Source organism: Coturnix japonica, chromosome 20 (assembly GCF_054131305.1).
Source record: "Coturnix japonica strain WE chromosome 20, WE-NBRP24, whole genome shotgun sequence".
Classification (NCBI taxonomy): Eukaryota; Metazoa; Chordata; class Aves; order Galliformes; family Phasianidae; genus Coturnix; species Coturnix japonica.
The window spans coordinates 11,838,856-11,865,886 of NC_140682.1; the positions used below are offsets into that span (position 1 = coordinate 11,838,856).

At 50.3% G+C, this 27,031-nt stretch overlaps 1 protein-coding gene and 1 long non-coding RNA gene across 6 annotated transcripts in view; one reads left to right on the forward strand and one right to left on the reverse strand.

Moving 5' to 3' along the window:
• The window catches only part of LOC146757656 (uncharacterized), a 594,671-nt gene extending 568,348 nt beyond the window's left edge, over positions 1 to 26,323 (forward strand). The window contains exons 3-6 of one of the 4 annotated variants that reach the window (XR_014936050.1): positions 25,150 to 25,251; positions 25,338 to 25,401; positions 25,554 to 25,664; positions 25,762 to 26,323. This is a non-coding gene — a long non-coding RNA (uncharacterized LOC146757656). Of the gene's footprint in view, positions 1 to 25,099; positions 25,252 to 25,337; positions 25,402 to 25,553; positions 25,665 to 25,761 lie in introns of those variants that run through there. The other 3 variants (XR_014936049.1, XR_014936052.1, XR_014936051.1) reach the window with 3 other exon arrangements.
• Positions 2,759 to 5,676, reverse strand: LOC146757668 (uncharacterized). Of its 2 annotated transcripts, none has more exons than XM_085520639.1 (2): positions 5,447 to 5,676; positions 2,759 to 5,355 (listed from the first exon to the last, which is right to left on the reverse strand). In XM_085520639.1, exon 2 carries the CDS (start codon positions 5,052 to 5,054, stop codon positions 3,606 to 3,608), a length of 1,449 nt encoding a protein of 482 aa, XP_085376765.1. In that variant the 5' UTR covers positions 5,055 to 5,355; positions 5,447 to 5,676; the 3' UTR covers positions 2,759 to 3,605. The 2 variants fall into 2 exon arrangements, with proteins under 2 accessions (XP_085376765.1, XP_085376764.1); XM_085520638.1 differs by having other exon boundaries at positions 2,759 to 5,402.
• Positions 26,324 to 27,031: the final 708 nt, after the last annotated feature.

Genomic DNA, 27,031 nt, shown 5'->3' on the forward strand with positions numbered 1-27,031 from the left:
GCTACCCCCGTTTGATCAACGTAGGTGCAACATTGTTCTTTAAGAGCCACACATAGTCCCCCTTGCTGCAATAGGAGAAGATCCAACCCCCTTCGATTTTGTAACACTACTTCTGATAAAGACCGTACCGATTTTGTAAGCGCATTGATGGCTTCATCTATTTTCTGTAGATCTTCATCCACAGATTGTCTAAGGGTTTTCAGTCCCTGTGGCTGGTTTATTAAAGATGCTACTCCAGTCCCCAGCCCGGCCCCTCCTATAGTTAATAGCATTGCAACGGTTAGGGCTGTGAATGGCTCCCTTTTAATCAGGTGATGTTCAGAGGTTTCTTGTTGACTGATCACATAATCTTTAGGGTGATATATGATTCGTGGAACTATAATTACTTGTACACAGTAATTGGTGGTTTGATTAAATATCTTAGTCGATAAGCATGTAGTGACCCCTAATTTGGCACATATCCATTTAGCATTGTCTGCGGGTAGGAGCCAGTCTGAGGGTTTCTCCTGACTTTGTACTTCTATAGTTTTATTACATAGATGTCGTTTTTCTAGAGGTACAGTTCCCACACACACACCATTTCCAGTAACATGTGCTAGAGTTATCCCTGGAACATTAGGCCTTCCCTTTTTCCATAGGCACTCTGCTGGGTTAGTCCCATTTCTTCTCCTAATCTTCGCTACGGACCCTATTGCTTCATAAAAAGGGGGTCTTATATCATAGCATAGCCAACACTCCTTAGTTAATTCTGGGTAGGTGTTGTTTAACACCTTGAAACTAGACTGAATTATTTTCCAAAGGGTGCCATATTCGGTAATATAAGGGCTTGCTTCGGTCGGGCCTACAGTAACAGCTTCTGTCTTATTCTGATTGTTATTTATTACTACGTTAGGTCCTATACCTATTGGGGGGTCTGGCGGAACTCTTTCTTTTTTAATAAGGAAATGGCCCCCTCGGTCTCTTCCAGGCTCCCACATTCGTACCCCCCAAGTCTTTCCTATCCACCACACTGTGTTTTCTGTTTTAAGGATTTTTATCTCTAAATGTTGGCATGTTACTTCACCAGAGTGAGTCCCATAAGTCGGAGGTGTACAACCTGAGGGACCCCAACTAATTGTTATATATTCATCTTGTCCCCCCCCTGGCAGAAATCCCAGTGAAACCGTTTCACAACCCCAGTATGCACAATAATATTCCCCTGGGTAATTACAATAACTTTTCCCTGGATTTGATGCTGGGCAAGCATAGATTGCCTTGCGATTCAGGCATGGTTGTGTTGGTACTAAGTCACATACTTGACTTTTAAGGATGGGAGCGCCTGGGGTCACGTCTGTGCTTATCACCTTCTGATCTTCCCCTCTGATTAGGGACCACTTAAATGGCTCATGTGTCTGTACCTCTGTACCCCAACCCTCATTAATGAGACTTAATATTATTATCAATTGAGCTAGTTTTAGATAGGCAGTTTTCCCACTGCAGTAGTGAGTCTTTAATTGCTCGGGGGAGTTATTTCCAGTCTTGGGGTATCTTCTGGATCCTAAATCTTTGGATTCATTCATAATGGAGCAGACTCCTCCACATGTTTTATCTCCTCTGCCTCGCCCATCGACTCGGTTGCCTCGAGCCATGGGGTGTATAATCTTCTCGGCAGCAAGAGTATTCTTCAGGAGGGGCTGGTTTTGCTTCCCTTTTAAGTGGGTCTTTGGGGTACTGCACCCTATTCTTTTTCCCACTGGTTATACACTTAAGTGATGCTGGTAAGGATCCAAATTCACCCCCAGGTTTACCCCCTTCTATTAAAATTTCCACGGCCACTCTGAAGGCTAATAACCAATTTGTGTATTCCTGTTTTCGCAGTGGGTCCACTACCTTTCTAAAACATATCCCAACAGTTGCATTCACAATAGTCAAAATATTCCCTTCTACATTAAATTCTATACTGATACGTTTATACAATCATTGTTAATTCATGTTCTCATTTTCCTTGACGGAGGGTTTCGTGACAGTTTTACTTTCAAATCACCCGCTGGACTAGTGACTCTCCATTCGTGATTTTGTACTGGACCCTTAACACGACTAGCATGTGTCCATCCTTTTTCAGCAGTTCTGATGGCAGTATTGGTAGTCAATAATACCAGATAGGGACCTTCCCAGCGAGGCTGCAGTGTGGTTTCTCTCCAGGTCTTTATCAGAACCCAATCTCCAGGCTTTATCTGATGGAGGGTAATGTCAAGAGGGGGTCTTTGAGTCAATTGTCCCTTTTTCCACAATTCCTGTTTATACTTCATTAATTCCGTGATATGGCATTCCGTATAACATTTCGAAGGGAGATATTCCTATGTCAGCCCGGGGCTGGGCCCTAAGGTTTAAGAGGGCAAGGGGAATGCATTTTATCCATGAGAGCTTAGTTTCTAGTGTTAATTTGGCCAATTGCTTTTTTAGTTCCCCATTCATTCTCTCTACTCGCCCTGAACTCTGTGGGTGCCAGGGAGTATGTTCTTCCCATTTTATTCCCAAGGCTTCAGCTATATTTCTAGTGATTCTTGATGTAAAGTGTGGTCCTTGATCTGAATCTATTACTTCTGTTACCCCATACCTAGGGATGATTTGTTCGAGTAATATTTTTGTTACTACCTGAGCTGTTGCTTTAGTTGTGGGGAATGCCTCTACATAATGTGTGAGGTGGTCTATTATGACTAATACATATTTATATCTTCCTACTTTAGGAAATTCGGTAAAGTCAATTTGGACTCTAGAAAATGGCCTAGTGGCCAAGGGTCTTCCCACTCAAATGCAAAAAAATCGCGGCATGTCTCATCTAAAGGGCAAGCCCAAAAAGCATCTTTTAAGTCTATGACACTATACCACAAGTTGTCGGGCCCTAATTTACTTAGCAATGTATAGGGATTAGCTACAACTGGGAACCTAGATACAGTGCGCTTGTTAATTTCCCTCAGATCATGAACCAACCGATATGTTCCATCAGGTTTCTTTACCGGTAATATAGGGGTATTAAATGGGGACATACAGGGTTCCAGTAATCCTTTGCTCACTAATCTATCTATTTCTGGTTTGAGACCCCTCCTTCCTTCCAGGGAAATAGGATATTGTTTTATTTTTACTGGGATTTCAGGATTCTTGATTTTTACCGTGAAAGGGGGTATTTTTAGTTGTCCCACACTCTCGGGGGTATACCAGACATCAGAATTGATCTCTTGTTCATCTTCTACCCTAAGAGGGCAGAGTTTGATTCTCAATTCTTTATTCTCTACTTCTAGTCCTATGCCTAATGCAATAATCAGATCCCGTCCTAACAAATTGAACTCCGCTTCAGGCAGTATCAAGAAATCACCCAACCCCACTTTGGACTCTGCTTCTATCATTACATTTTTAACTATTCCTACTGTAAAAGGTTCTCCCTTTGCTCCTATTACTTTGGTAGTTTCCCGGGAAGGTTTGCATCCGAGAGGGATCTGTTGTATAGTAGACCTTTCTGCTCCTGAATCTACTAGAAACTCTACCTCCTCAGCTTGGGGACCAATTTTCAATTTTATCAAGGGCTCCTGTTGTTTCTGGGTCCCCAATATATAGAGCCCCTGACACCCCTAGTCTTCTTGGAAGGACTTTTCGTCTCTCATTCTAACCCTGCAGTCCCTCTTCATGTGTCCCTTTTTCCTGCAATAATAGCATATTCTCTCCTCCTCCCTGTTTTCAGGCTTCCTAAATTTTTGCTGTCCTGGAATTCGATTTTGCGTCCATCCCCCCATTTTCCTTTCCAATTCCCTACTTTCTCTGACCGCTGCTACCATCATCCTAACCTGCCTATTATGTCTTTCTTCCTCCCTTCTTACATATACCTTCTGAGCTTCCCTCAAAAGTTCATCAAGCCCCCGATCCTGCCAATTTTCTATCTTTTCTAGTTTCTTGCGGATATCTTCCCAAGCCTTAGCTACGAACTGTGTTTTGAGCAGAGCCTGGCCTATCGGTGTATCGGGATCCAATCCTGAATATAGTTGTAAATTCTTGCGTAACCTTTCTAGCCATTCAGTGGGTGTTTCCTCCTTCTTTTGTCTTTCATTAAAAGCTTTATTTATATTCTGACCTCTTGGGACTGCCTCCCTAATGCCCTGGATAATGATAGTTCGCAGGTCCTGCATGTGAGTCCTATGATGTTGATTTTGATGGTCCCATTGCGGATTCTGTAAGGGCCATTTAATATCCGCAGCGGGCCCGTGGGCATGTTGAGCATCCCAAATGCGCATCCCTGCACGCCTAATCATACCTCTCTCTTCTGCTGTGAACAGTATACTTAGAATAGATTGTAGTTCCTCCCAGGTATAAACATTTGGCCCTAAGAACTGATCTACTCTGTCTGCCACCCCCAGGGGATCTTCTAGTATATTACCCATTTCCTTCTTAAAATCTCTAACATCCCCTGAATTTAAGGGCACTGATATAAACCCCATCTGAGGTTGTGGACCTCCCATGGGCATTTCTCTTAAAGGGTAGAGGTTATTTTGTCGTGCCTTTGCCCGTGTCACAGGCCCTCCCCCTTCTATCTTTTGTACTTCTCCCTTTCTCGAATCCATCTGCCCATGATCCAACTGAGGAGGAGAAGGTAGGGGAATTGCTGGTGGTACAGCATATGGTGGGGGTCCCACTAAGGCCTCCTCTTCCCTTCGAGGTTTACGTTTTTCGACATCTTTTTCTTTTCGTGTCAAATTAAAAATGGGGACTCCTAAACCCTCTGGGCGAGTGACCCATACTGCTGCATAGTCACTTTCTTCTTGATTGAAAGGGGTTTTGGAGTTTACCCAAAAATTTAATTGCTGTTGTACCCAATCTTCATTAGAACCATACTTAGGCCACCATACTGCCGGGCCAATTTGTTGTCCGCTCCAAATTTCTATAAAATAATAAATCATCTTTGCTTTATCTTTATTTCTTGTTCCTGGATAGTGCGTCCAGGCAATTAGCATGAACCCTAGAGGTGAGTCCTTAGGAATGGATGGTCGTTTAGAAGGGGTGGGTGGTTTAGTTTTACACTGCCCCATCTCGTTCTTTACTTCTTGCTCTCTTGTTTTATTCAACGTCTGTAGCTCCCCCTAGTGCCCGTAGCTCTAGGGGAACACCTAAATAATAATCATCCCTAGTGTCCGTAGCTCTAGGGGAACACCTGAATAATAATCATCCCTAGTGCTCGTAGCTCTAGGGGAACACCTAAATAATAATAATCATCCCTAGTGCCCGTAGCTCTAGGGGAACACCTAAATAATAATCATCCCTAGTGTCCGTAGCTCTAGGGGAACACCTGAATAATAATCATCCCTAGTGCTCGTAGCTCTAGGGGAACACCTAAATAATAATAATCATCCCTAGTGCCCGTAGCTCTAGGGGAACACCTAAATAATAATCATCCCTAGTGCCCGTAGCTCTAGGGGAATACCAAAGAATAACCCTCCATAGAGCCCATAGCCCTAGGGGTTGTGGTGGTGAAAGGGTCCCGCTTATACCCTGTACCCACCCTTCGGCGTGCCCTCACTCAGTGTTGCATTCACTCGCTTCCCCCAGGTCGTGGCCCACGCCCTCGCGGGCAATGGGAACCGCACTACTGTGGGGTCCACACTCGCTCGGGTTAGTGCCGGCTGCCGGCCCCCCTTCACAAGCACACAACACTCGCCACATGCCGGATTCCCAACCCAGACCGGACTATACTCACCTGTCCTGCGTCTTCGTCCGGACTTTCGTGCACGAAATTTAAAGGGTTAACCGGTTTCTACTTGCCTTTGTGTTTTAAATTTCGGATCGTCGGCAGGAGTAGGGCGGGAGGATAGGAGCCGAGGCCACCTATTTAGGCGGGGCGCCCCCTCAGGCTCGTACCCACGCCAGTATTCCCGTCCGAGTCACGGCGCCAAATTGTCATCAATTTACAAGCAATGAGCCGATAATGTTCCAATTAGAAACTTTTATTAATTGTAGCGGGTAAAACAAAAAGGCAATTCAGCGCTGGGCGACAGGGGAATCCTCGTTCCTCCAACTGCCGCACCTTCCCGTCCCTTGCAACTTCTTTTGTAAGGTCCATCCCGAGTGTATTGTCCTTTAATTGGTCGGTCGTGATCGTGCCACTTGGTGTGTCGTTCCTTGGTTGGTCCTTCCATGAAACTTTGTATCCATCGGGGCGCGCTTTGCCTGTAACTATGCAGAGTACACAATCTACCCATAAAATTAGAGTGTTCTGCAACCCTTGTGGCCTCCATATTCCACCATCACATCCCGGTCCTAATGAACAAGCACTCCACCACAATGCTACCACATCCCGGTCTTAATGAGCAAACATTTTATCACACCGGGGAAGAGCGGATGGAAGTGAGTCAGAGGTTTCAGTGATGAAGCTGATGGTGAACAAATGGGGAAGAAGTAGGTGGGCGCTCGACCACCCTGGATACCACTGAGCACACCCGGAGCTTTGCCCTCCCCCCTAAGCCCCCCCACACCTCACCAGGAGATCCCCGAGGGCTCTCCGTTCCCCCCCGGCTTCTTTGCCCCCCACCGCCCCCGAGGCCCACTCAGGCTTCAGGCCCTGCGTGTACAGGCCGCGTTGCCATGGCGACAGCGCGCCTTCCCCCCTCTCTGCGCGCACTCGAAACTGCCACCACGGCGACAGCGCATGCGTGACGACGTCGGCATAGCAACAGCGCGTCAGCGCGCCTGCGCCTGTGCTCGTTGCCCGAGCGGCGCCAGCCGTGCCGTCATCACCCCGCGCCCCGAGGAAGAGGCGGCCGTGCCGAAGTCGAGCTGCTCTCCGCACTGCTGCAGCGCCGCCGGGCAACCCCGGGGCTCCGAGCGCCGCCTCCGCTTCTGCAAGTGGCTGTTCTGGGGGAGGCCTGAAGGGGTCCCCTCCGCGGGCGCCGCGAGCCGCCCTGCGTTGGCCCCGCGGGGCCTCTGTGGCACTCAGGGCTTCTGTTGGACGGCGGGATGTTCCCTGTGCCTCCTCCCCTCCCAGGGGTACCTCGTTGCCCCACCCCACGCCCCCATTCTGACCCCTAGGCTCCCCTATCTGTGCCCCCCCCGCCCCCGTCCTCCCGTCCCCGTTTCTGACCCCTACAATACACTGTCGTCCCCCATGAGTCTTTGTTTTGTGACTTACTTAGAGAGAAAGAGGCGTCGTTATTTGAGAGAACGGGCCGTGGTGGAGATGTTACACGACCCCACGTTTATTCCTCAGAATTCTGATCCAAATTCCAGTCCAAACCAAGGCCATGATCCTGAGAGAGTCAGGCGTACACCAAGTATGTGGCATATGTGCACAAGGTCTGCACCAGGTGAGTATGGCGGTACATGAGCAGCAACGTCTGGCAGAGGGCAAAGAAGACCCCTTTGAATGAAATGATTACTAAGCTTCATGACTTTGAGCTACGTTTAACCCCTCTACGTGCTTATGTTTCAGCCCCTGTGAAAGTAACTGAAAGACTGGATAGAGTAGAGAGTAATCAGGAAGGTAGGATGGAGGAACTGTCTGCTGTGCTTCATCGTGATGAGCCCTGTGAACCCGTGGTGAGATGGGACACAGCTGATGAGGATCAGGATGATCAAAACAGCCTGCTGGAGGGGCTGATCAAACTGGTTTCCTCCCAGCCTGCATCATCCAGTGTCTCAGCTGTTAAGACGTCCTCCTGGCTTGCGGAATCAAACTCTATAATCCAGAGATGGGTTATAAAGCAGGTATGTTTATTCCAGCGTTGCGCAGTGCCAGGTGCAAGGGGGATAGCTCCTTCAAACTTGCACACCGACTTGTAAAATCGGGACACAGTTATAGGTACATTTAATACATAGTCAATGATTTCTCGGAATTCTGATACATAGTCAATGATTTCTTAGACTTCTAATACATAGTCAATAGTTCTAGGAATTCCCCTCTTGTTCTTATCAGGGGGAATGCAACTCCTCTTCTGGTCGTCCGTGAGGTCTCACTCCTTATCTGCATCCTCCCTGCTCTCTCAGGCCCCTTGTTTCTTTTACTTGTTACCTTTAAGTTTCTTTTACTTATTTCTATAAACTACCTTTAAGTTTCCTTTACTTGTTTCTATAAACTACCTTTAACTATCCCCCTTTTAGCCCCCCTTTATTCCGAATTCCAGCAGAGCTTCTGTTTCCTGCTTCACTGTTCATTCCCCCCTTTTCTTCAATCTAGCAGGATTTCTCTCCTGCTAGATCATTCCTTTTCCGGTGTGTGGCTAGCTGTTCTGCTATTCCCTTAATTGCACTTTTGTATATTTTATATGTAGTTAATCCAGTCTATGTTCTTGTTGATTGTCATCCACCAAAACAGTGACTCCAATCCTGCAGCAATTTGATTTCTTGCCTTAAATTTATCAGGGACACCTCTAGGTACCCCAACTAAATCTATATACATTTCTTTTCCAAATGCCAGGGTGAATGGTATAACTAATTGAACAAGTGCACAGGTGCCTCCCCAGTTAGATGGTTAAGCTGGACCATAAAAATCTTTCCCCCACAGTACCACCGGAGATTTGCCCTGGAGATTCCCAATCTTGAATAATTTCCTGCTGAATCCTCCATAACATCCAAGACCTCATCACTGCATAAGGAAAAGTTTCCTATAGGCCTGGTAGCCTTCACACCCTGCTGTGAGAGGCAAGCTGTATGGTTACCTACTGCTGTAGAGAGCGCAGGAGGGATCTTGACATCTGTATCAGGCATTGGAGGAAACAAGAGAGAGGTCTGCACTCTCTATTTCCCCAGGCAGTTTTCTCTTGATCATGCATCACATTCCCTTGGGGTCCTTGGTCCATCCCAGCAGAATGGGTACCACCTGAGCTATTGGCCGTCCCGATGCACAAGTGTAGCAATTGCTATGGTTGGGACTCTGGACAGTATACTTAGTCCATTCTACCCAGGCATTAACGTCCCCATATCTTGTTTCAGTTTCAAATGTTTGTCTAAGATCTTTTATCTCCTTAATTGTCATAACTGCAGGGTTTTCAGGAAGATTTTCTACCCCTTTTTAAGCTCTTCCCTATCCTGGACATTCTGGGTATTTTCAAGGAGTGTCTCTGTCCAGCCTCAATTGGCAGTTGTCCACCATACATCATTCCATACACTACAAGAGTCCCTTATTCATATCAAAACTATCAGTTGGTCCCTCCCCTGCATTATTGTCAAATTTCACCTTTTCCAGATAATTATCAGGATAGCAAATGGGTACAGCAGTAAAAACTTTTTTGTTACAAGGAAAACTTTTTGTGAGTATTGGTTCTATATAGGTTATAATACTCTCCCACTTACATATACAATTCATTTACCTATTCGAGGAGAAGTGAAAGGTTAGTTAAAATAATAAAAAATATATATGCATATAAAAAAACTTTTCATGATTTCCTTCTAATTCTTATCTTTTAAAGGTTTTTCTATGGCCACAGTTCCCACGCCTCAGGGCTAGTGGATACCTATACCAGTGTGTCATAAGTCCATCCTTTCTCGGCTGTCCTCACAGCTGTTTCAGTTGTTAGGAGTACTTGGAATGGTCCTTCCCAGTCAGGTGGCAGCTTTGTCTCCTTCCCAGTCTGTATCAGGATCCAGTCCCATTCACATGTAGCTGCAAATGCTGCTATGTCAACTCCAAGACCCACAATGGGTTAAATTCCTGTGTGCCACCTTCTTCAAACTAACACCATAGATGAGCTCTCCAGTCAGGCTCTGTCCAATTATGCTTTCCAATTAGGATGCTTACTTCTGTGTTTTTGCACTAATGAGAACACCAACACGTGATGACCTAGAAATCTTTGTAGAGTTGCAGGCCTGAGCTCTTGTTTGGACCACAGGGATGCAGTTTAATGGCTTCCACAATTGCACCGTAGCACAAGGGGGATACAGAGTCTTAGGGATGGATGGGCGAAGAGACAAGGAAGGGCGACTGCCCTCTGTGAGAGTGCACTGAGCTCTGCCTGGGGATGGCAGAGCAGCCAGGTCAGAGCTGATGAAAATGGAAAAGAGAGGAGACCAACAGTGTCTGTTCCAGGCTTCCTGATCAGGGAGAGCAAATGGAAGGTGCCCTCTGCAGACAGATGGGAGCCTGATGTTGTCCGGCCCTTGTCCCCTTTGGGGGCCTTTTTCACTCCAGTATCTGCTGCAGGGACAGCACAGCAGGGCATGTGCCATCCAGGAGATCCCTGGAGAGCACAGATGGCAGCTTCTCGAGCTTCATGGAGGAACCAAAGCGGAGAGGTGCTCTGCTAGATTTCATACCAGCAAGGAAGGTCTGGTGGGGAATGTGAAGGTAAAACGGGCACCAGGCCATGTGCGAGACACAAATGGATCTTTCTTTTTTCTTTTTTTCTTTTTTTTTTTTTTTCTTCTTTTCCTTTCCTTTTCCCTTTCCCTTCCCCTTTCTCTCTTCCTTTCCATTTCCCTTCCCTTCTTCTTCCCTTCCCTTTTTTTTCCCTTTATGGTTAGGCTGTGGTTGGACTTGATGTTCTTCAAGGTCTTTTCCAAACTGGGTAATTCTATGATTCCCTTTCCTTTCCTTTCTTTTCATTTTCATTTTCCTTTTCTTTCTTTTTCTATTTCTTTTTCTTCTCCTTTTTCTTTTCTTTTTCTTTCCCTTTTTCTTTTCCTTTTTCTTACTTTTTTTGTTTCTTTTTTTTCCCTTTTTCTTTTTCTTTTTTTTTTCTTCTTTTCCTTTTCCTTTTCCTTTTCCTTTTCCTTTTTCGTTTTCTTTTTTGTTTTCATTCCCTTTTTCTTTCCCTTTTTCTTTCTCTTTCTCTTTCTCTTTTTATTTTTTGAAGCAGGAAGTTTGAAAGATGTTCATTAATGTCGGAAAAGTGAAAAAACATTTGAAGACAAAGATAGAAATCAATGAAAATGTGTTAACCATTCCCAATGTGTGAAATACTCACAAGTCCTTTTCAATTTTAAGTTGATACCTCCCAACTATCTGGCTGTTTTCTGACATTCAGGGAGATTACTGGAATTTGCTCCATCTCTCCAGTGTCTGATGGACTCTGTTGTCAAATCCTTCACTGTGATTCTATCTATCCCTTCCTATCTGCGTCTCACTCATTTCTTCTACAAATATTCCCTGTGAAAGACAAACCTCAATAGAAGCAGCTTGGACATGGCAAGCAGTTGATCACTGTGTTTTACTGTTCAACTGTTTACATTGCACCACCTTTCCTTCTGTTTGTAGGCCAAAAAAAAGAGAGAAATCTTTCCTTTTCCGTGTGCAGCCGGTTCTCTGTGGAAAGCCAGTGGGAGTTGGTGCAAAGCAGGTTTAACACTGAGCGGATGAATGCAGAGGAGAAGAGTGATGTCAGGAAAAGAGATGCTAGTCCCAGGGGGCCAGTGTGAGTAGAAATGGGGTGGGGAGGTTGAGAAGGACGTTTGTCCAAACAGTAACAGAATAGAACTCATTGGGAATATCCTGGATTGATATCAGTTGCACAGTGCTGCTTTAACAACTTGTTTAAACCCACCTATAAATAAATAGACAATAAATGTCTGCTGGATTCTTCCTCTTTAAGATCTCTCCAGATACCTCTCCATTTTGCTGAACAAGTTCTGAAAACCCAAAGAGGATGACAGGAAGGCACAAGGCACAGGAGGGCTCCTTAGGTGGTAAGAGGCCCCAGGGGGCATTTGCTGCTGAGTCCATCAGCCTCCAGTGCAGAGAGAAGTCTGCACAAAGTGCTCAACAAGACAAAGGCAGAAGTAACAGTTTCTTGGAGTATTAATGGGCCCAATGAGGGCCATTAGTAAGCAAGATTCCCAAGGGACCTGTTAGAGCAGATAATTGGAAGCCATGACTACAGGCAGGCAAAGGCACTGGCATGGTGGCTCTGATGCTAAGAAACCCCTCCTTTGTCTTAGGAAGCAGACAGGACATGACTTGATTCCCAGACCCCTGGCAGGGAGATCCTGTCCCTCATGTTGGCTCGGGGCCCTTCCTGGGGCAGGAGAAGGAGAATTGTATGGTGTTAAATGAAAGACACAGGGACAGAAGATCCCAGGCTCTGCATGGGGTGCAAGGACACTGTGAGGTTCATGCCTTAGGTGTGCCCTGTGTCTCATTGCAGGATGTGGGATGGGAGAAGGGCCCAATCTGAACACGTAGTCAATCCCAATGAAGCTCTGAACTTCAGATCTCTTGGTTCCAGTGCCATCCTTTGCACATCCTCCCATAGTTTGATGTCCTTTCTGCTCTACAGTGCTCCCAGTGCTCCAGGTGAGGCTGTAGCAATGCAGAGCAGACAGGGACAATCCTTTCCCTCACCCAGCTGTCAGTACTTTGCTTGATGCACTCCAGTGGACTGTCGGCCTTCCTGGCTGCCTGGGCACACTGCTGACTCATGTTCAGTTTGATGCTGACCAGGACCCCCAATCCTTTTCAGTCAGTCTTCTCTCCAGTGTCCCATATCCAGTTAGTGTGTATGTCCAGGGTTGCCCCTACCCAGGTGCACAATCAGGCACATTTTGTTTTGGTTATGCTTTATGCACCAACTTGTACCCACTTCTCTGATTTGTCCACATCTCTCTGCAAGTCCTCTCCACCCTCCGTGGGGGCAACAGCACCTCCTCATCTGGTATCATCAGCAAACTTGCTCAGAACATCTTCTAGTCCTTGTCATGGTTTTGTCATCTTTGCTGTTCTTATGCCACATCATAACATCATGTGGAGCACAGAGAAGAAAAACTACATGTCCCAGAGGACCTCATGGTCAGAGAGGGAAACACGTCACGGAAGTGACGCTAGCTCTCTCTCTCTCAGTGCCTGGCAGCGAGTGTGAAACCTCTCTCTTTCTCTTTTATTTTACTTGATTTATTAGCCTCAATTTCAATTAGATTGTAATTAGTAAAATAAGTTTTCCTCCTTAGATCATTGCCGCTTCTCTGTTTGTTTCCCTGAGCCCAGCTCCCATCTCTTTCCCTTTCCCTTTTTCCCTTCCCACTTGTCAGGGGCTGGGGGAGCCTACGGGCCTACTGCCCCCCTGTCACGGACATAGACATCAGTGACACCATGCAATGTTCTCAAAGGTGATTCAGTGTCTCGAGAACTTTCCACTTGAGCATTTCCAAAGCAATTCAGATGCTGAGAGACCCAAATGCTGGTTTGGAAGTTCAAATACTGTGGTGGTCTGCTGAACTTCTCACGGGGCAGTGTGTAGGATACCCCACAGTAAGAACCATAAGGGGGGTAATCCCACAAACACACACATCTCTTGTCAACACTCAGACCATTTCCAACAGCCACCTTTTGGATGCAGCTCCTGGACAGATGTGACACAGAACAGCATCGGTGCAAAGGGCTCTAGGAAGGATTTCTTTTGTGAGCACATCTAACAGATATCAGGTGGGTCCCTTGGCTCATTTCCCAGTGTGTTAGGAATTTGGAAGCACCGTGGAGGAGTTCCATGCAAATCATCACCAGTTTGACCAAAAGGGGTGACAGAAGGGCTCAGAAGGGATGGTGCCACTGTGCAGGGAGCACCAGAAAGACAGGATGAGCTGAAAACACCCTGAGCCCAATTGTGGAGTTGAGCAGATCCAAGGGCTGATATCAGTCACAACCCACAACCACAACAAGCCAAGACTATTGCAACCAAAAGATGTAACACAGAGGTATTCAGTATTCCGGCACAGTCACATCTTCGGTTTTTCTCTCACAGAACACATATGGGTAAAGGCAGCTCTCAGCCATTCTGTGCTAAGTCGAGGTCACACGGGGATCCTCTGTAAAATAAAACAAGACCCCAACTTGCCTTTTGGGGGCTTTGTTAATATGGTTAAAATGAGGGAATAATTGAGCAAGTGTTAATTCTATATTCCTTTTCCCGGGCACCCTTAGCCTTCCAAGTGTATTTATTAAGAGGTTCCACTAAGGTTAGGGACACTGGCCTCAGGATAGCTGGGTGAGTCGACACAGGCTGGCCAGGGAGAGAAGTGTTTCCCTGGTTTATCAGCAACTGGATGGTGACTCACAGGGGCAAATGGCAAGGGTGGTGGGTGAGGCCTTGGGACAGAAGATGTTAAATCGAGGATCTTCTCCTTTTGTTGTAAGCTTTCTAATACATCCACCCTTCACTGCCCTCCCCCGCCTCCTGCCTACCTTGCGCTGGAGGGGGGCGAATGCATCAGCTTTTCTTGAGCTTTTTGAGCTTTTGTTCTGGCCACCAGTTAACTGATTTCTCTAACCTGACTGTGGGTAATCCACCCATCAAATCTCGGGGAACGCCCTCTTGACAGCCCGGTGTCCAGAGACAATTACATTTATGATCAATATTTTGCCTACCTGTACTTACTGGCAATGACTGCCAGTGAGACCCTTTCCAGCCCCATTGAGCTTTGGGCTGGGTGGCCCAGGGGCAAGGCTGACTGCTGCAAGCCTCACTCCCCTTGGCTCACACTTACTGGTGGAAGAAATCACCAGCCCGTATTTTCTGCCACAGTTAATTAACTCTTGGGCAACCTCCCCCCATGTCCATACTTTGTATCCTGACTGCAGATGGTTGGATGTTACAGTTCCTTCTAACGCTGCCCAGGTTCTTTCTCCCTGGGACACAGCCTGTATCTTCCATTGCAGTTGTATGCCTACGGGTTTCAGAGATTCTGGAAGCCCCCTGATTAAAAGAGTCGTCGTCTCAGGATACACAGGCATCATCACAGTTGATTGACGGTGTGGCTGCAGCTTTCTATCGTGCATCATTTGGAGACGGCCAGCCATTTGAATGCTTTGTACTACCTGAACAACAGCAACATCAGGCAGTATGGCTTTGTCTGCAGTTCATCACCTGCCTCATCTCTTCAACCACAGCAGAGTCTCACAGGAATGTCAGAAGCAGCCACACTCCTCTCGAGGTTCTCTGATCAAATCAGGAACAAACATTGCTACGATGAGCAAACTGCTGTCTACCAAGGTGATGTCAACATCTCCCTTTCCCACCCTTCCCTTCTATGCACAGAAAGCAGCAAGCTGCTGCCCATCAGAGGGCTTGTTTTGCCATCAGAAGGTGACTGCAGTCATCTGAAGGCTTTGTTGGTTGTCGGAGGGCTCCACTGACTCCACTGGTTGTCAGAGATGTTCATTGAACATCACAAGGCTCCATTAATCAAGGAGGTCATCAGAGGGCTTCATTGGTCATCAGGAGATTAGAGGTGTCCGTGGGAGGGGTTATGCGAACTTTGCTTTGGATAATGGGGTTGGGGTATCGATGCAAGAGGCCTAAAGCAGACCCAAAGGAGGGCCAAGTGGCTGCAGTAAGAGAGCAGCTAAAAGGAGGGTGATGTGGTCACACTGTGTCCAAGCAGAGGTGGATCAAAGTGTAACAGGTTTGGGAGGAATTGTATGGAGGAGCAGAGAGAGAGCAGAGGGAGGGTACTGGGGCTGCTTGGCAGCGTGAGGAGCTCCATCCTTTAGGACTTTGGAGCAGGTGATGTGAGAGAGGGTGGGGAAGGCCACAGGGGTGCAGGACATGGTGTGCATGGCATGGAGCCGGGGAAGCCTCCCAGCACTTTGATGTGGCCACAGCCAGGCAGGGACAGATCCCAGCAGTCCCTGCTGAGCATGAGAACAAGGACACAGACACACAGCGTGTAGCTTTGCTGAGGGATTTATTGATCATCATGGGATGTCACTGATCATCAGGGTCTTCACTGGGCATCAGAGGATGTCAGAGGGCAGCACTGGCAAGGAGGAGCCTTGTCCCTGCAGGGTTTGTCCCCAGGGACTCAGGGCAGGAGAAGGACTGGCAGCAGCCAAGAGACCCGGGGCAGGACGTGGGTCCCCTGGGGACGGAAGCCACAGCCCCTGTCCCAGCTGCATGGTGACTCTGGGCCATCCATAGGGCACTCTGAGCCTGCCCCCTCCAGATCCGTTCCTCTGCACGACCCCATAGAGCGCAAGGGAAGGGCTGGAGGTGACAGTGCCCAGGTCCTGCTGGAACAGGCCACGGACAGTCCCCTCCATGCCATCAATTAATTCCCAGCCCCTGATGCCCGGTTCTCAGGGCTGTGGAGGCACCCAGGGTCCCCCAAGTGCCCTGTGGTGCAGGGACCCATTGTGAGCACTAGAACAACGTGGCCAAGTCACGGTCCTGTAACCTGCTCAGCCCCAACTGCCCCCCATTGCCTCCTTCCCCTGCCCATTGCTCGCCAATATCAGGAGGGTGCCCAACAGCAGCCTTAAGGCCCGAATGGTGCCCCAAGGACCAGGGAACTGAGAGAACAGCAACACATCCCAGCCCCATCCTCGCCCCAGGGCCACCCCTCAACTCACAGCTCCAGGAGAGGGAGAAAGCAGAGATGGGTCAGCACTGCCAGGTGGGGCAGGCAGCAGTGCCAGCATCATAATGGGCAGCTGGCCGTGATGTCACCGCGTTGCCCTGGTGCCGTTTGTGACACGGCCACCCGGGAGGGGGGTGAAGGCAGAGCACCGAGGAGGGTCCTGCATCCTGAAGGAGCATCTGGTACAGAGCAGACGCATCTGAAGGATGAGCTCCAGCATGGCCGGTGCCAAGAAGGAGCAACCCAGAATGAGCAAGAACGGCCCCAGGGTGGGCCATGCCTCTGGACAAACATGTAGTAATACTGAAGGTACACGGACCCACAGCCACCACGGGAGCGGTGCTGCAGCCAGTCTTGGGATGGAGATGACACTTTCCATCTGCCACCTCCCTCCTGCCCAGCAGTGGGAGAGGGGTGCCGGGAAGCGGCAGATGCAGAGTGTGACCTGCTTTTCCTTTCATCTGCAGAGCGAGTTGCCGTCTGGGATGCGGTGGCCGCCTTCGTACACAAGCAGCTCCTGGTGCACAAGGTGCGTTTGTTGGCTGCCAGGTTCCTCCTCGCCCTGTCCGGCTCAGCCTGGACTTCCTCTGCGTCTTCCCCTGCACACACGGCAGGAAGCTCACCCCACGTTTCCCCGCTGAGCTGCGTTTGAGAGGGAGGGAGAGGGGAAGGAGAGGGCTGTGCAGCCCCAAAGCCGTCCCCGCTGCCCTGGCTTGTGCCTCTGAACAGCAGGAGGGGGCTCCTGAGCTCTGCCCCCGCACAGGACCACCTCCAGCTCTTCCTCCAGCCAGCCCATAATGCGTCCACCCTTTCTTCCTCCTCCACTCGCAGGGGGTCTGGATTCCCACCTTCGGCTCCTTTGACATCATCTCCAGGGAGATCAGGATGCAGGACAGGACCGTGACCCTGTGCTGGCCCGTGTTTCACCTGGCCAGCAACCTCATAACTGTGCACCACCTCAAGTCCCGCAGGGGGTCCCTGCCAGGTAGGAGGGGGGATTAAACCCTTGCTGGCTTCATGGACAGGGCAAACAGGGCCACCACATCCCTTCTCAGAAGCACACCTCCCCCTTGCAGGAGCCCATCCAAACGCGGGGCCGTTATGGATGATGTCCCTTAGTTCTAGGGAAGCAGCTGTGGAACAGCAACCGTATCATCAACCCCGTCCCTGGTATTTTCTCAGTCGACAGGAAGGTGGAGCCCCTGCAGTGCAGCCAGGTGGCTGCAGATGCCTCTGTGAGCTGGCAGACAGTGCAGAAGTGCATCCAAAGCACCGTATCGCTGCTCTCCAGCTGCCTGCGGAATGGGGAGAACGTGGCCATGGTCCTGAAGGACGTCGGAGTGCTCCTCATTGACGGGCTGACCTTCCAAATGAAGTTCTATCATGACTTCCTCGAGAAGCTGTCAGGGAAAGCGAACTTCAGGAGAGCCGTTCGCATGGTGAGCCATAGGTTTCTCCGTGGTCCGGGCAGTCCTGTGAGCCTTGATGAGCTCACACATGGCCCACTAGGACCTGGGCCTGAGCCGTGATCTGAGCCGTGCAGGTGCTGCGGTGCTGGCAGCTCTCCCTGCCTCGGGCTCCTCGTGTTCCCTGTGCCTCAGCTGTGACCAAGATGTCCCACAACCTCCCTGTTCCTCCCCTGCAGGCCCCTTCGCTGCTGGACATGGGGGTGTCCCGTGTGACACCGGTGGCTTCCCTGGTGTTCTCAAAATGCCTTTTGGTCTTACCCAAGTGAGTATTTTTCTGCTGCTTGATGCAGCTGCTCAGCTCTCATTCCGTAGCGCTTGTGCCTCGTGTCCATCAGTGTCCTGCCCAGGAGGATGTGCCAGAGAATCACAGAACGATTGGAGCAGGCAGGAACCCTAAAAGGGCACCCGGTCCCACTGCCCTGCGGGGAACAGGGACACCTACCTCCAAATGAGGTTGCTCTGAGCCTGGTCCAGCCAGGCCTTGAATGCCTGTCCGGGCACCCAGCACCTCTCTGGGCAAGACATCCCAGTGCCTCACCACCCTCCAGCTAAAACCTTCTTCCTCCCATCCAAAGCCAGTCTTCCCTCTTTCCGCCTGAAACTGTTTCCCCTCCTCCTATCCCAAGTGACCCTGCTAACGGCTTTAGAAAGCCTTCATGCAGCATGAAAACGTGCTTGCGAGCAGGCAAGCAGAGAGAGCAGCAAGGATTGCTGTTGCACTGCGTCACACCGCTCACTGCCTTCTCCTCGCTTACAGGTTCCAAATGGAGTTAGTCTCCAAACTGCCGCCCATGCGATGCCGCAAGTCCTCCGGGAGCTTGTTTGGGGCACAGAAGTCAACAGAAGAAGAGACTTTGCCACCTCTTACTGGGAACAAGAAAGGTAAAGTGGCTTCCAGCTCCTTTCCACAGCATGAGCAACCAACTGGAGGTGGGCAGTCCCTTGCTGACCATCAGCCCAGGGCTCTCACTTGCAGCATACCATCCTGCCGGCACAGCACGGCCTCTTCCCCTTAGGTTATGGTTGGCCTATCCAAAAGGAAGGTGCTGGGTGTGACGTACCCCCATCCCTGGCTATGGCAGGAGGATGTGGGGATCTCAGGCCTTGCCCTCCCCCACTGCAGGGACAGGGACCTCAAAAGTCACCCTGCCGCCTTCTTGTCACCAGCCAGCTCCTCTTTCCCAAAGCCAGCGTCCCTCATGCAGCCCAAAACAGAGCTGAACTGCAGAGAGGAGGAGTGGGGACAGAGATGGTTTCAGGGCGGGTTCTGGGAAAGAGGTCTGAGTTGAGTGCTGCTTGTGAGCGAGCCAAAGGCTTGACGGTGAATCTCCTCTTCCTTCCCTACTGCAGTGAGATTTGATAACACTCCAACATACATCAGGCGCCTCAGCACTGCAAGTGTTGATAGAGAGCAGTTTCAAAAAGTAAAGAACAGACTGCGGAGGGAGAGCATTGCCAACAGGTGAGGCTGGAGGCTGTGGTCTGGGATGTGCATGGGGGTGACCCAACAAGAGCCCATTCCCTAACTCCAAAGGGTCGCTGCTTGTTTGTGGCCTCCCGGGAGTGCCGGGATGGGGATGTCAGGAGCCCCCCAGTTCACAGGGCTGGCCCCTCTCCACATCACCAGAGAGCCCCGGGGCAACCGGTCAGCTGTCTGTGGGGAAGGCTGCATTACAGCCCAGGCTCCTGGCTCAGGCTTGAGGGATGTGGCTTCAAAGCCATCAGCCACTCAGGCGGACCCCTCCCGCTCTGTCCTTTCAGTGTTCTGCCACCCGTCTGGGCAGTGCCCGTAGCCCCAGAGCAGCCGATGAGCTGCCAGCTGCAGGGCCTAGAGGGAACAGAGAGCCAAGAAAACCTGGCCCGAACAAGACGTGTCAAGTTCCTCGATGAAGAAGGAGGAGCAGAGGAAGCCCAGCGTGAGGCCTCATGCAGCCAAGAGCAACCATCTTGCTCAAGGGCCTCATCCAGCCTATCCTTAGAGTCCCCAGACAAACCAAACATGCTGGCGCTTCGGGCATGCGACTCAGTGAGACTTCTCAGGAAGAGGGTTAAGAAGATCAGGGAGGCACAGGAGCAACCAAAGGAAATGGCAGCAGCACGTTCTTGTGGTGAGACCAGCCGTCCCAAGCAGTCCACCCGCAACAGATCTGTATTGCTGCCACCCATAAGGGAAGAAAATGAGTCTCCCACTGAAAAGATGGCAGCAGAAACATCTCGTGGCGAGCCCAGCCTGCCCGAGGAGCCGCCCGTTGTCAGATCTGAGTTCCTGCCAGCCATAAAGGAAGGAACGGGGTCTCCCAGGGGTCAGTCTCCAAAGACCAAAGACCCACCCCGCAGGAAGGGCACACACTACCCACGCTGATGCGGGCGTGGGGTGTCCAGGACAGTCAGAGCTCCACTGGAGGCTGCGAAACAGCTGCTGAGTTCCATCTGTGCCACTGAGACCCATTTGTGTCATTCCTGCATGCCACCTCCCTGAAGAAAAGCAAAGGAACAAGGAGAGAGAGCGAGGACTCTTCCAAGACCCCTTGCCTCTTTAGGAGCAAAACCCTATAGCTGGAAGTGTTTGAGGCAAGGGATAAAAAATGTCATGGCTTAGTAATATTGCTATTCTATAGCAATATTATTGCTACATCTATATTATTATATATCTATATCCATTATCTCTATCTATTAATATATATGTAATATATAACTATATCTATTATACATCTATATTCTATTATCTATAGAATATTGTATTCTCTTGCTATTCTACATCACAACATCATACTTAATATAAACATCTAAATACAAATAAACAATCATAAAAACACAATATGCACACTGGTCTGTATACATATATATACACAGAGTTACCGATTGCACTGCCCTAGCATCAAATTCCCTTGTGGTATACAATGAACATCCCCCCTAACCCTCACCCTCACCCTAACCCTCACCCTCACCCTAACCCTAACCCTCACCCTCACCCTAACCCTCACCCTAACCCTATCCCTATACCTATCCCTATCCCTATCCCTATCCCTAACCCTTACCCTACACTATTCCTAACCTCTCCCTTCTTCTACCTTTCCAAGCCCCTGGACTGGCCCATTGCCTTTTGGCTGGCAGGGCACCTGGGAGGCTGGAATTTGGCCTTGGAGGCCTTCCTTTGCACTGTGTTATGGAAAAAGAAAGGAAGGGAAGGGAAGGGAAGGGAAGGGAAGGGAAGGGAAGGGAAGGGAAGGGAAGGGAAGGGAAGGGAAGGGAAGGGAAGGGAAGGGAAGGGAAGGGAAGGGAAGGGAAGGGAAGGGAAGGGAAGGGAAGGGAAGGGAAGGGAAGGGAAGGGAAGGGAAGGGAAGGGAAGGGAAGGGAAGGGAAGGGAAGGGAAGGGAAGGGAAGGGGGATCCAGTATGTTCAGTGGGGAGTCGGGATGATTGTGAGCCTGAAGTACTCAGCCAATGAGGAACCGGGGCAGAAGGAGATCAGCGTGGAGTAACACGGCCTAAAAGATGCAACGCTGCTTTCTGCATGCTCTCCTGCTTGCAGGGGACCTGCCATTGCAATTGCCAATCAAAGCTGCTTGATCACAGATAGCATCCTGGTCAGTGATCTGGGTGTTTCTTCACTGGGCACCAGAGGGCAGAACTAGTAATCAGAGCCCCATTATCTGACTCAGTTCTTTCTGGGGTGCCACGCAGCCACAGGACTTTTTTCTTGAGACCTAATATGGTGTTTAGAGGGCAGTACTGCATGATGGGGTACTGCATATGTTTCAAGCTGCCCAGCGGTTGCCTCCACCATGGTAAGCACATAATGATCTGGACAGGCTGGATGGCTGGGTTGAACTCATTGGGATGAGGTTCAACAAGACCAAGAGCCGTTTTCGGGGACTCTCTCTCTGTTCGATTTGTTAGCCTCAATTATATTATATTGTGTTATCTTGTATTTCGTTATCATATTTAGAACTTCTTTACAGTGAGGGTGATGGTGCACTGGAACAGGCTGCCCAGAGAGGTGGTGGAGTCTCCTTCTCTGGAGATATTCAAGACCCGCCTGGATTCCGAGCTGTGTGATGTGGTGTATGGAGCCTGCTCTGGCAGGGGGGTTGGATGATCTCGATGATCTCTAGAGGTCCCTTCCAAGCCCTACGACTCTGTGATTCTGTGTGATTTTGTAATCAAGCTGCACTCTGCCCGGGCAAGAGCCAAACAGGCAGAGGTGTGTGCTCCAGACTGTGCCAGCCTTTGGCATCAGCAGGAAGCTCTGCCCATGCAATACTCCCCTCCTGGCTTCTTTTGACCTCCCTGTAAGGTCTGGTGGCACAGCTTGATCCCAGGTCCCTGCTGGGCTGTTACTCTGCCCCGGGAGCAGCTGCCAGGAAAACCAGTGCCACTGGGAAGGTGACGTGTGCAGTGATGGTCTCTGTCACTCACTTGCCTGCTGTCTTGAGCATCAGTCCATCAGCCTCCCAGGCTGACTCCTCTCAGCCCTCTGGGTACAAATCTGGTGCAGTGGTGCACTTAAGTGAGAGACTTACAGGGTCTGCAGAATGTTAAGGGCTATTTGCTGTTTAAAGCCTAGAAGCTGTTTCTGATTCCTTTAAACCAAACCCAAAGCATCGTGTGTGTGTGTGTGGATAGGTGTTTGTGGGTACCAGCGTGGGGAAATCACAGAACAATGTCCTACACTGTTGGTGTGACACTGTTTAATCGTGGTGGTCTCAGGCCGCGGAGGTGGCCCAGGGTCTCTTGCAATGCATTCTCCATTAGCAGAAGTTGTCACTGGTCCCAAGAGAGAAGCCGGGGAGAAAAAGGTTTTTCTGCACCTCTAAATGTAGCAAGTCCTCTGCCTCTGTAGAGCATTGCATGGAAGCCCCTTTCAGGGAGCATCAGGACCAGGGCAGAAGGACCAGAGTTTCTTTTCCTTATCACCAGACCATGTGAGTTGTCCCACCACACACTTTGGCAACTTCTGGGGTGACTGGTCCACTGGTGACACTGTGTACATGGGCACAGTTGGAGCCTCTTGAGAAGGTGATTCTCTTTGTGGAAACGGTCAGCATTGTGATGGGGTGAGGCTGAAATCTCTGTTTCTTTGAGAGCATCCAACCTGAAGCGCAGTGAGGAGGGTGACTATGTCTGCCCTATGGGAGAACAAGTTCTCTGGGAAGGTTTACGGCTGCAGAGGCAGATCTGGGGACTTGTGTGCAATGAAAGAAGCTGGAGGAGAAGAGGGGGGCAGGAGCTGCTCTGCCAAGAGGGAAATGAAGGCACAGAGCGCTGCTGTGGGTACGTGTCCCAGGAGCCCACTGGGTCCCCAAGACATATAGAGTTCAAAGTCCACCCTAAACCTTGTTCCATCCCACAGAGGTGACAACTGGAGGCAGCAGGAGAAGGAAGGGATGGTTCATTGATTTCATCACAAAGGACTTAAGGAGAAATATCCACTGCTGGATATTTCTCAGGGGGGAGGACGCCAGTTACAGGGAGCTCTGTGTGCTGGGCACGGACTGACTGAGCCCTTCCATCTGGGTGGCTGTGGCAGCACAACCTTCCATCGGGGTGCTCCAGAGGGAGCCGTGTCTCACTGCAGGGCTGGCAGCTGTCCTGGTTGTTCCTTTGGCTGCTCACGGCCTCAGCCACCATCAGCCCCAGCACCATCAGGACCCCCAGCCCAAGGGCCGGGTGCACTGTGTTGCTCTGCATAAACCGGCAGGGGATGGGAAAGGACAGTCACCTGTTTGTAACTGCTTTGTGCTGATGGAGTTTGCGATCCGCACGTCCAAAGAAACACAGCGCGAGCATCTATTGCCTGTGGAGATGAGCTGCTGGAGGCATCTCCGGGGCAGAGCTGGATAGCGAGGGTGGCCAGAAAGCAAAGGGAAGGGAGGGGAGGGGGACGAGAGTGAGGAAGGAAGGGAAGGGGTAGGAAGGAAAGCGAGAGGAAAGACACAGAACAAGACGTTAATTTTGGGTCCCGGGGGCTGGACTCGATGATCTCTAAGGTCCCTTCCAACCCGCACAAGACTGTGATACTGTGATACTGTGAATACCAATAGAAAAAAATACAAAACCACGACAGTATGGCAGCCCAAAAAGATTCCCTTGTGGAAGAAGGGGGAGGGTGAAGGAGGGTGAAGGAGAGGAGTGAAGGAGAGTGAAGGAGGCCGTGGGCCCTTTACTTGGGGCTGGCTCTTCTGTGACCTCTTGCTGGCCAGAGAGAAGGGCTGCCCGCTGGGCACAGGGAGCACCTTGGAGCTCCCATGTCGTGCCCTGACCTCCAGCCCCCTCCTCATCCTATGTGGAACGCCAGTGCCAGCAGTGCGGCCGCCATTTTAGAACCCTCTCCATGTCACCTTGGTCACCGCTGCCGCACACAACACACTCGCCTCTGACAGCTGTGGCAGATAACAGCCATGTCAGCAGCTAAGAGGGCTAGGGTAGAAGTTTTCCCTGTTTCAAGCGGGAAGATGGAGCTGGGGGCCCTAGGAGTGAGAAGGAGGAGAGGGCCCACCATGACCATCAGGCAGAGGAGGGGTAAGAGAGCCATTTACCATCATGCCTGGACCAGCCCCGTGACCACCACCCATGTGGAGCCTATGGAGGTGGATCCCCCTCCAGAGGAACCAATGGAGGTGGATCCCCCTCCTGAGGAACTGATGGAGGTGGATCCCCCTCCTGAGGAACCGATGGAGGTGGATCCCCCTCCAGAGGAGCCCATGGATGTGGATCCCCCTCCGGAGGAACCTATGGAGGTGGATCCCCCTCCAGAGGAGCCCATGGATGTGGATCCCCCTCCGGAGGAACCTATGGAGGTGGATCCCCCTCCAGAGGAGCCCATGGATGTGGATCCGCCCGCGGCATAGCTGGCCTGGCACCACACCACCGTGCCAGGCCCCGCGTTGGCATGGTCACAGCTTCACCATCACTGGTCCAGGCACTCGGCTCCTTTCCTGCTGCGCGGCCCCTGCCTCCAGCGTTAGCTGGGTGGCATTATTTAACATCTTCTTCTCCTCCACCCTGTTGCTCCTCCGGTTCTGTGGGCCCCCAGTTCCTTCTTCCCCCTGTTGGAGTTAGGTGCTTGTTCTGTTCTTTGTTGTTGATGGTAGCGTTAGGTTAGTGTTAGTGTTCAGTTTAGTTTTAGCGTTAGGGATAGGTTCCTGTATGTTCTTTAGGGTTAGGTATAGGTTTTTGTTGTTATTTTAGAGTTAGGCATAGGTTAGTGTTCGTACTTACAGTCAGGCATTGGCTGCTACGCTCAAGTCAAAGTAACCACTGCTCCTTGGGTAAGCACGCAGCTGGTTGCTCACCCCGAGCAATGAGTGCGACTGCCCTGAGAGCAGAGGTTTGATGACATCTGCGATGAACTGAATTTCCCTCTTGGGACTTTTCCTTTGCAGAACATGGAGGAGCAGAGCGTGAGTGGCTGAGAAATGGAGCTGGGACTCAGGAGAGCAACACGTGGCTGTGTCCCAGAGCTCCCAAAGTGTGGCCATGGCAAGGTAGGCGTGCCTTACCGTAAGCGTTGTTCAAGCACAGCTCCTGGCACTGTCTGCAACAGATCCGCTCTCTGCGTGCTTTCTTTCAGTCGCTGGTGTTGTGCAGCACAGCCACGGCACGGCCCTCAGTGCGTACGCAAGGAGCGTGAAAAGGTAGGTGGTGAATTTTCATCTTGCTAACGCTAGGATTAGGAATGGTGAGCATCCCTAAAAGATTGGCCACGAAGGTGTGATCTGCCTCGGGGAGAAGTTGATTCTCGCCTCTTCAGCTTTTACCTTCTTTTCTGTCCACCTGTCCTTTCCAGCTCCTCCTCCCCTCAGCTGCAAGTGGGGCAGTGCTCAAGTGTGAGGACTCTTCCTTGGCATGCGGTAACAGACAATGCAGATGTGAGTTTTGTGTCCTTCCTTGTTCTTGGGTCCGTAGCCCAGGGATATCTTGCGAGCAGCTCTCTAAGTCAGCCTGTGCTGGCAGCGTGCGTGAGTGAAATAGTGCCTCTTTTTTCCCTCTTGCAGCAAGCTTGCCGAGGCAAGGCAAGCGCTACTCAGCTGAGGAAGAAAGCCGAGAAGGAAAGCAGAAAGCAACGATGAGGGCTTGAGCAAGAAGCTACAAAGGACAGCAGAACCACCTGCAACGCTTCCTCGGAGGTGGCACCAAAAGCTGCTGACTCAACAGTCCAGTTTACCGGCACAGCCGTGCTTTCCCTGTCATGGACAGTGGAGATGATGGAAGTGAACTGGACAGGAAGGGCTTGTGCTGCGTTAGAAGCAAAGAGGGCTTCACATAGGCAGGACTTGGTGTATGGCAAGAGCTGGAGACGCTGTGTTCCTTCAGGGTGTGTCTCTTGAGGTCCAGGCCTGGTGTAGGGTTAGGTTGAAATAGGGCTGGCTGGGACTGGAGAGGGAGGAGGTGACGTAGCCCCGGGGTTTGGCTTCTCCTTGGGTCTGACTGGAGGCTGAGTGACTGATTGCTAAGCGGAAATCCTGGGCACTGGGGTTTCATTTTGGGGTGTGGGTGGGGCAATAAATAGAAGCCAAATCTTCTTGCACGCAATAAAATTGAAGCGAACTTTCTAAACCTGGTGCTGCCTCTTTCAGTAGCTGGTCAGAACGTCCCTCGCTCGGGCTGGCAATCGCAGGGCGATGAAGCGGTCGGCTTCACGTCTCTCCCTTGACATGGTGCAGTGCAGGTTTTCCCCCATTTCCTTGTTGGTCTTCCCAACCTGTGGCCTTTCAGCCAACCCGTAAGTGCTGGTGACAGGCTGTGAGCATCTCCTTGCTCTCTGAGGACTGACAGAAAGAAACCAGAGGAGGGGAAGCAGCCCGGCAGGAAGAAGGGTGTCCCGTGCTCAGCCCCTTGAGTTGGCCTCTCTTCCCTGAGGGTTCTTTCAGCTTCTGATGCACCGTGTGCTGCTGTTTGCCCTGGGAAGCCCAGCTGCACGCTGGCAGCCGTGGCCTGTGCATCAGCCTCCCCTTGAGGCCCAAGGAGTTGTTTGTTTTTATGTATTCAGTATCGGTGTGGCATTTTGTTGTTTTGTTCAGCTTTGAGATCAAGGGGTAATTTAACACCGTTGGAAGTCATTGGGGTTCAGGAGTAGCACATGCAGAATTTTGATCGTGCAGCAAGTTGTGATTTCTACTGTGTTAAAGAACTGGCACACACATATACGCCTGCAGCCGGAGCTTGATTGACTCTCGTCAATACAGCCTTCCAAACCCCGGCCCTGGGGAGCTGTCCAAAAATTTTCCAACCTTTTGTATTACCTAAGTTTATTTTAAACAGACA

Coding starts and splice junctions, on each gene's coding strand:
- LOC146757668 (XM_085520639.1), bottom strand. CDS start 5,054: ATGGGGCAGTGTAAAACTAAACCACCCACCCCTTCTAAACGACCATCC.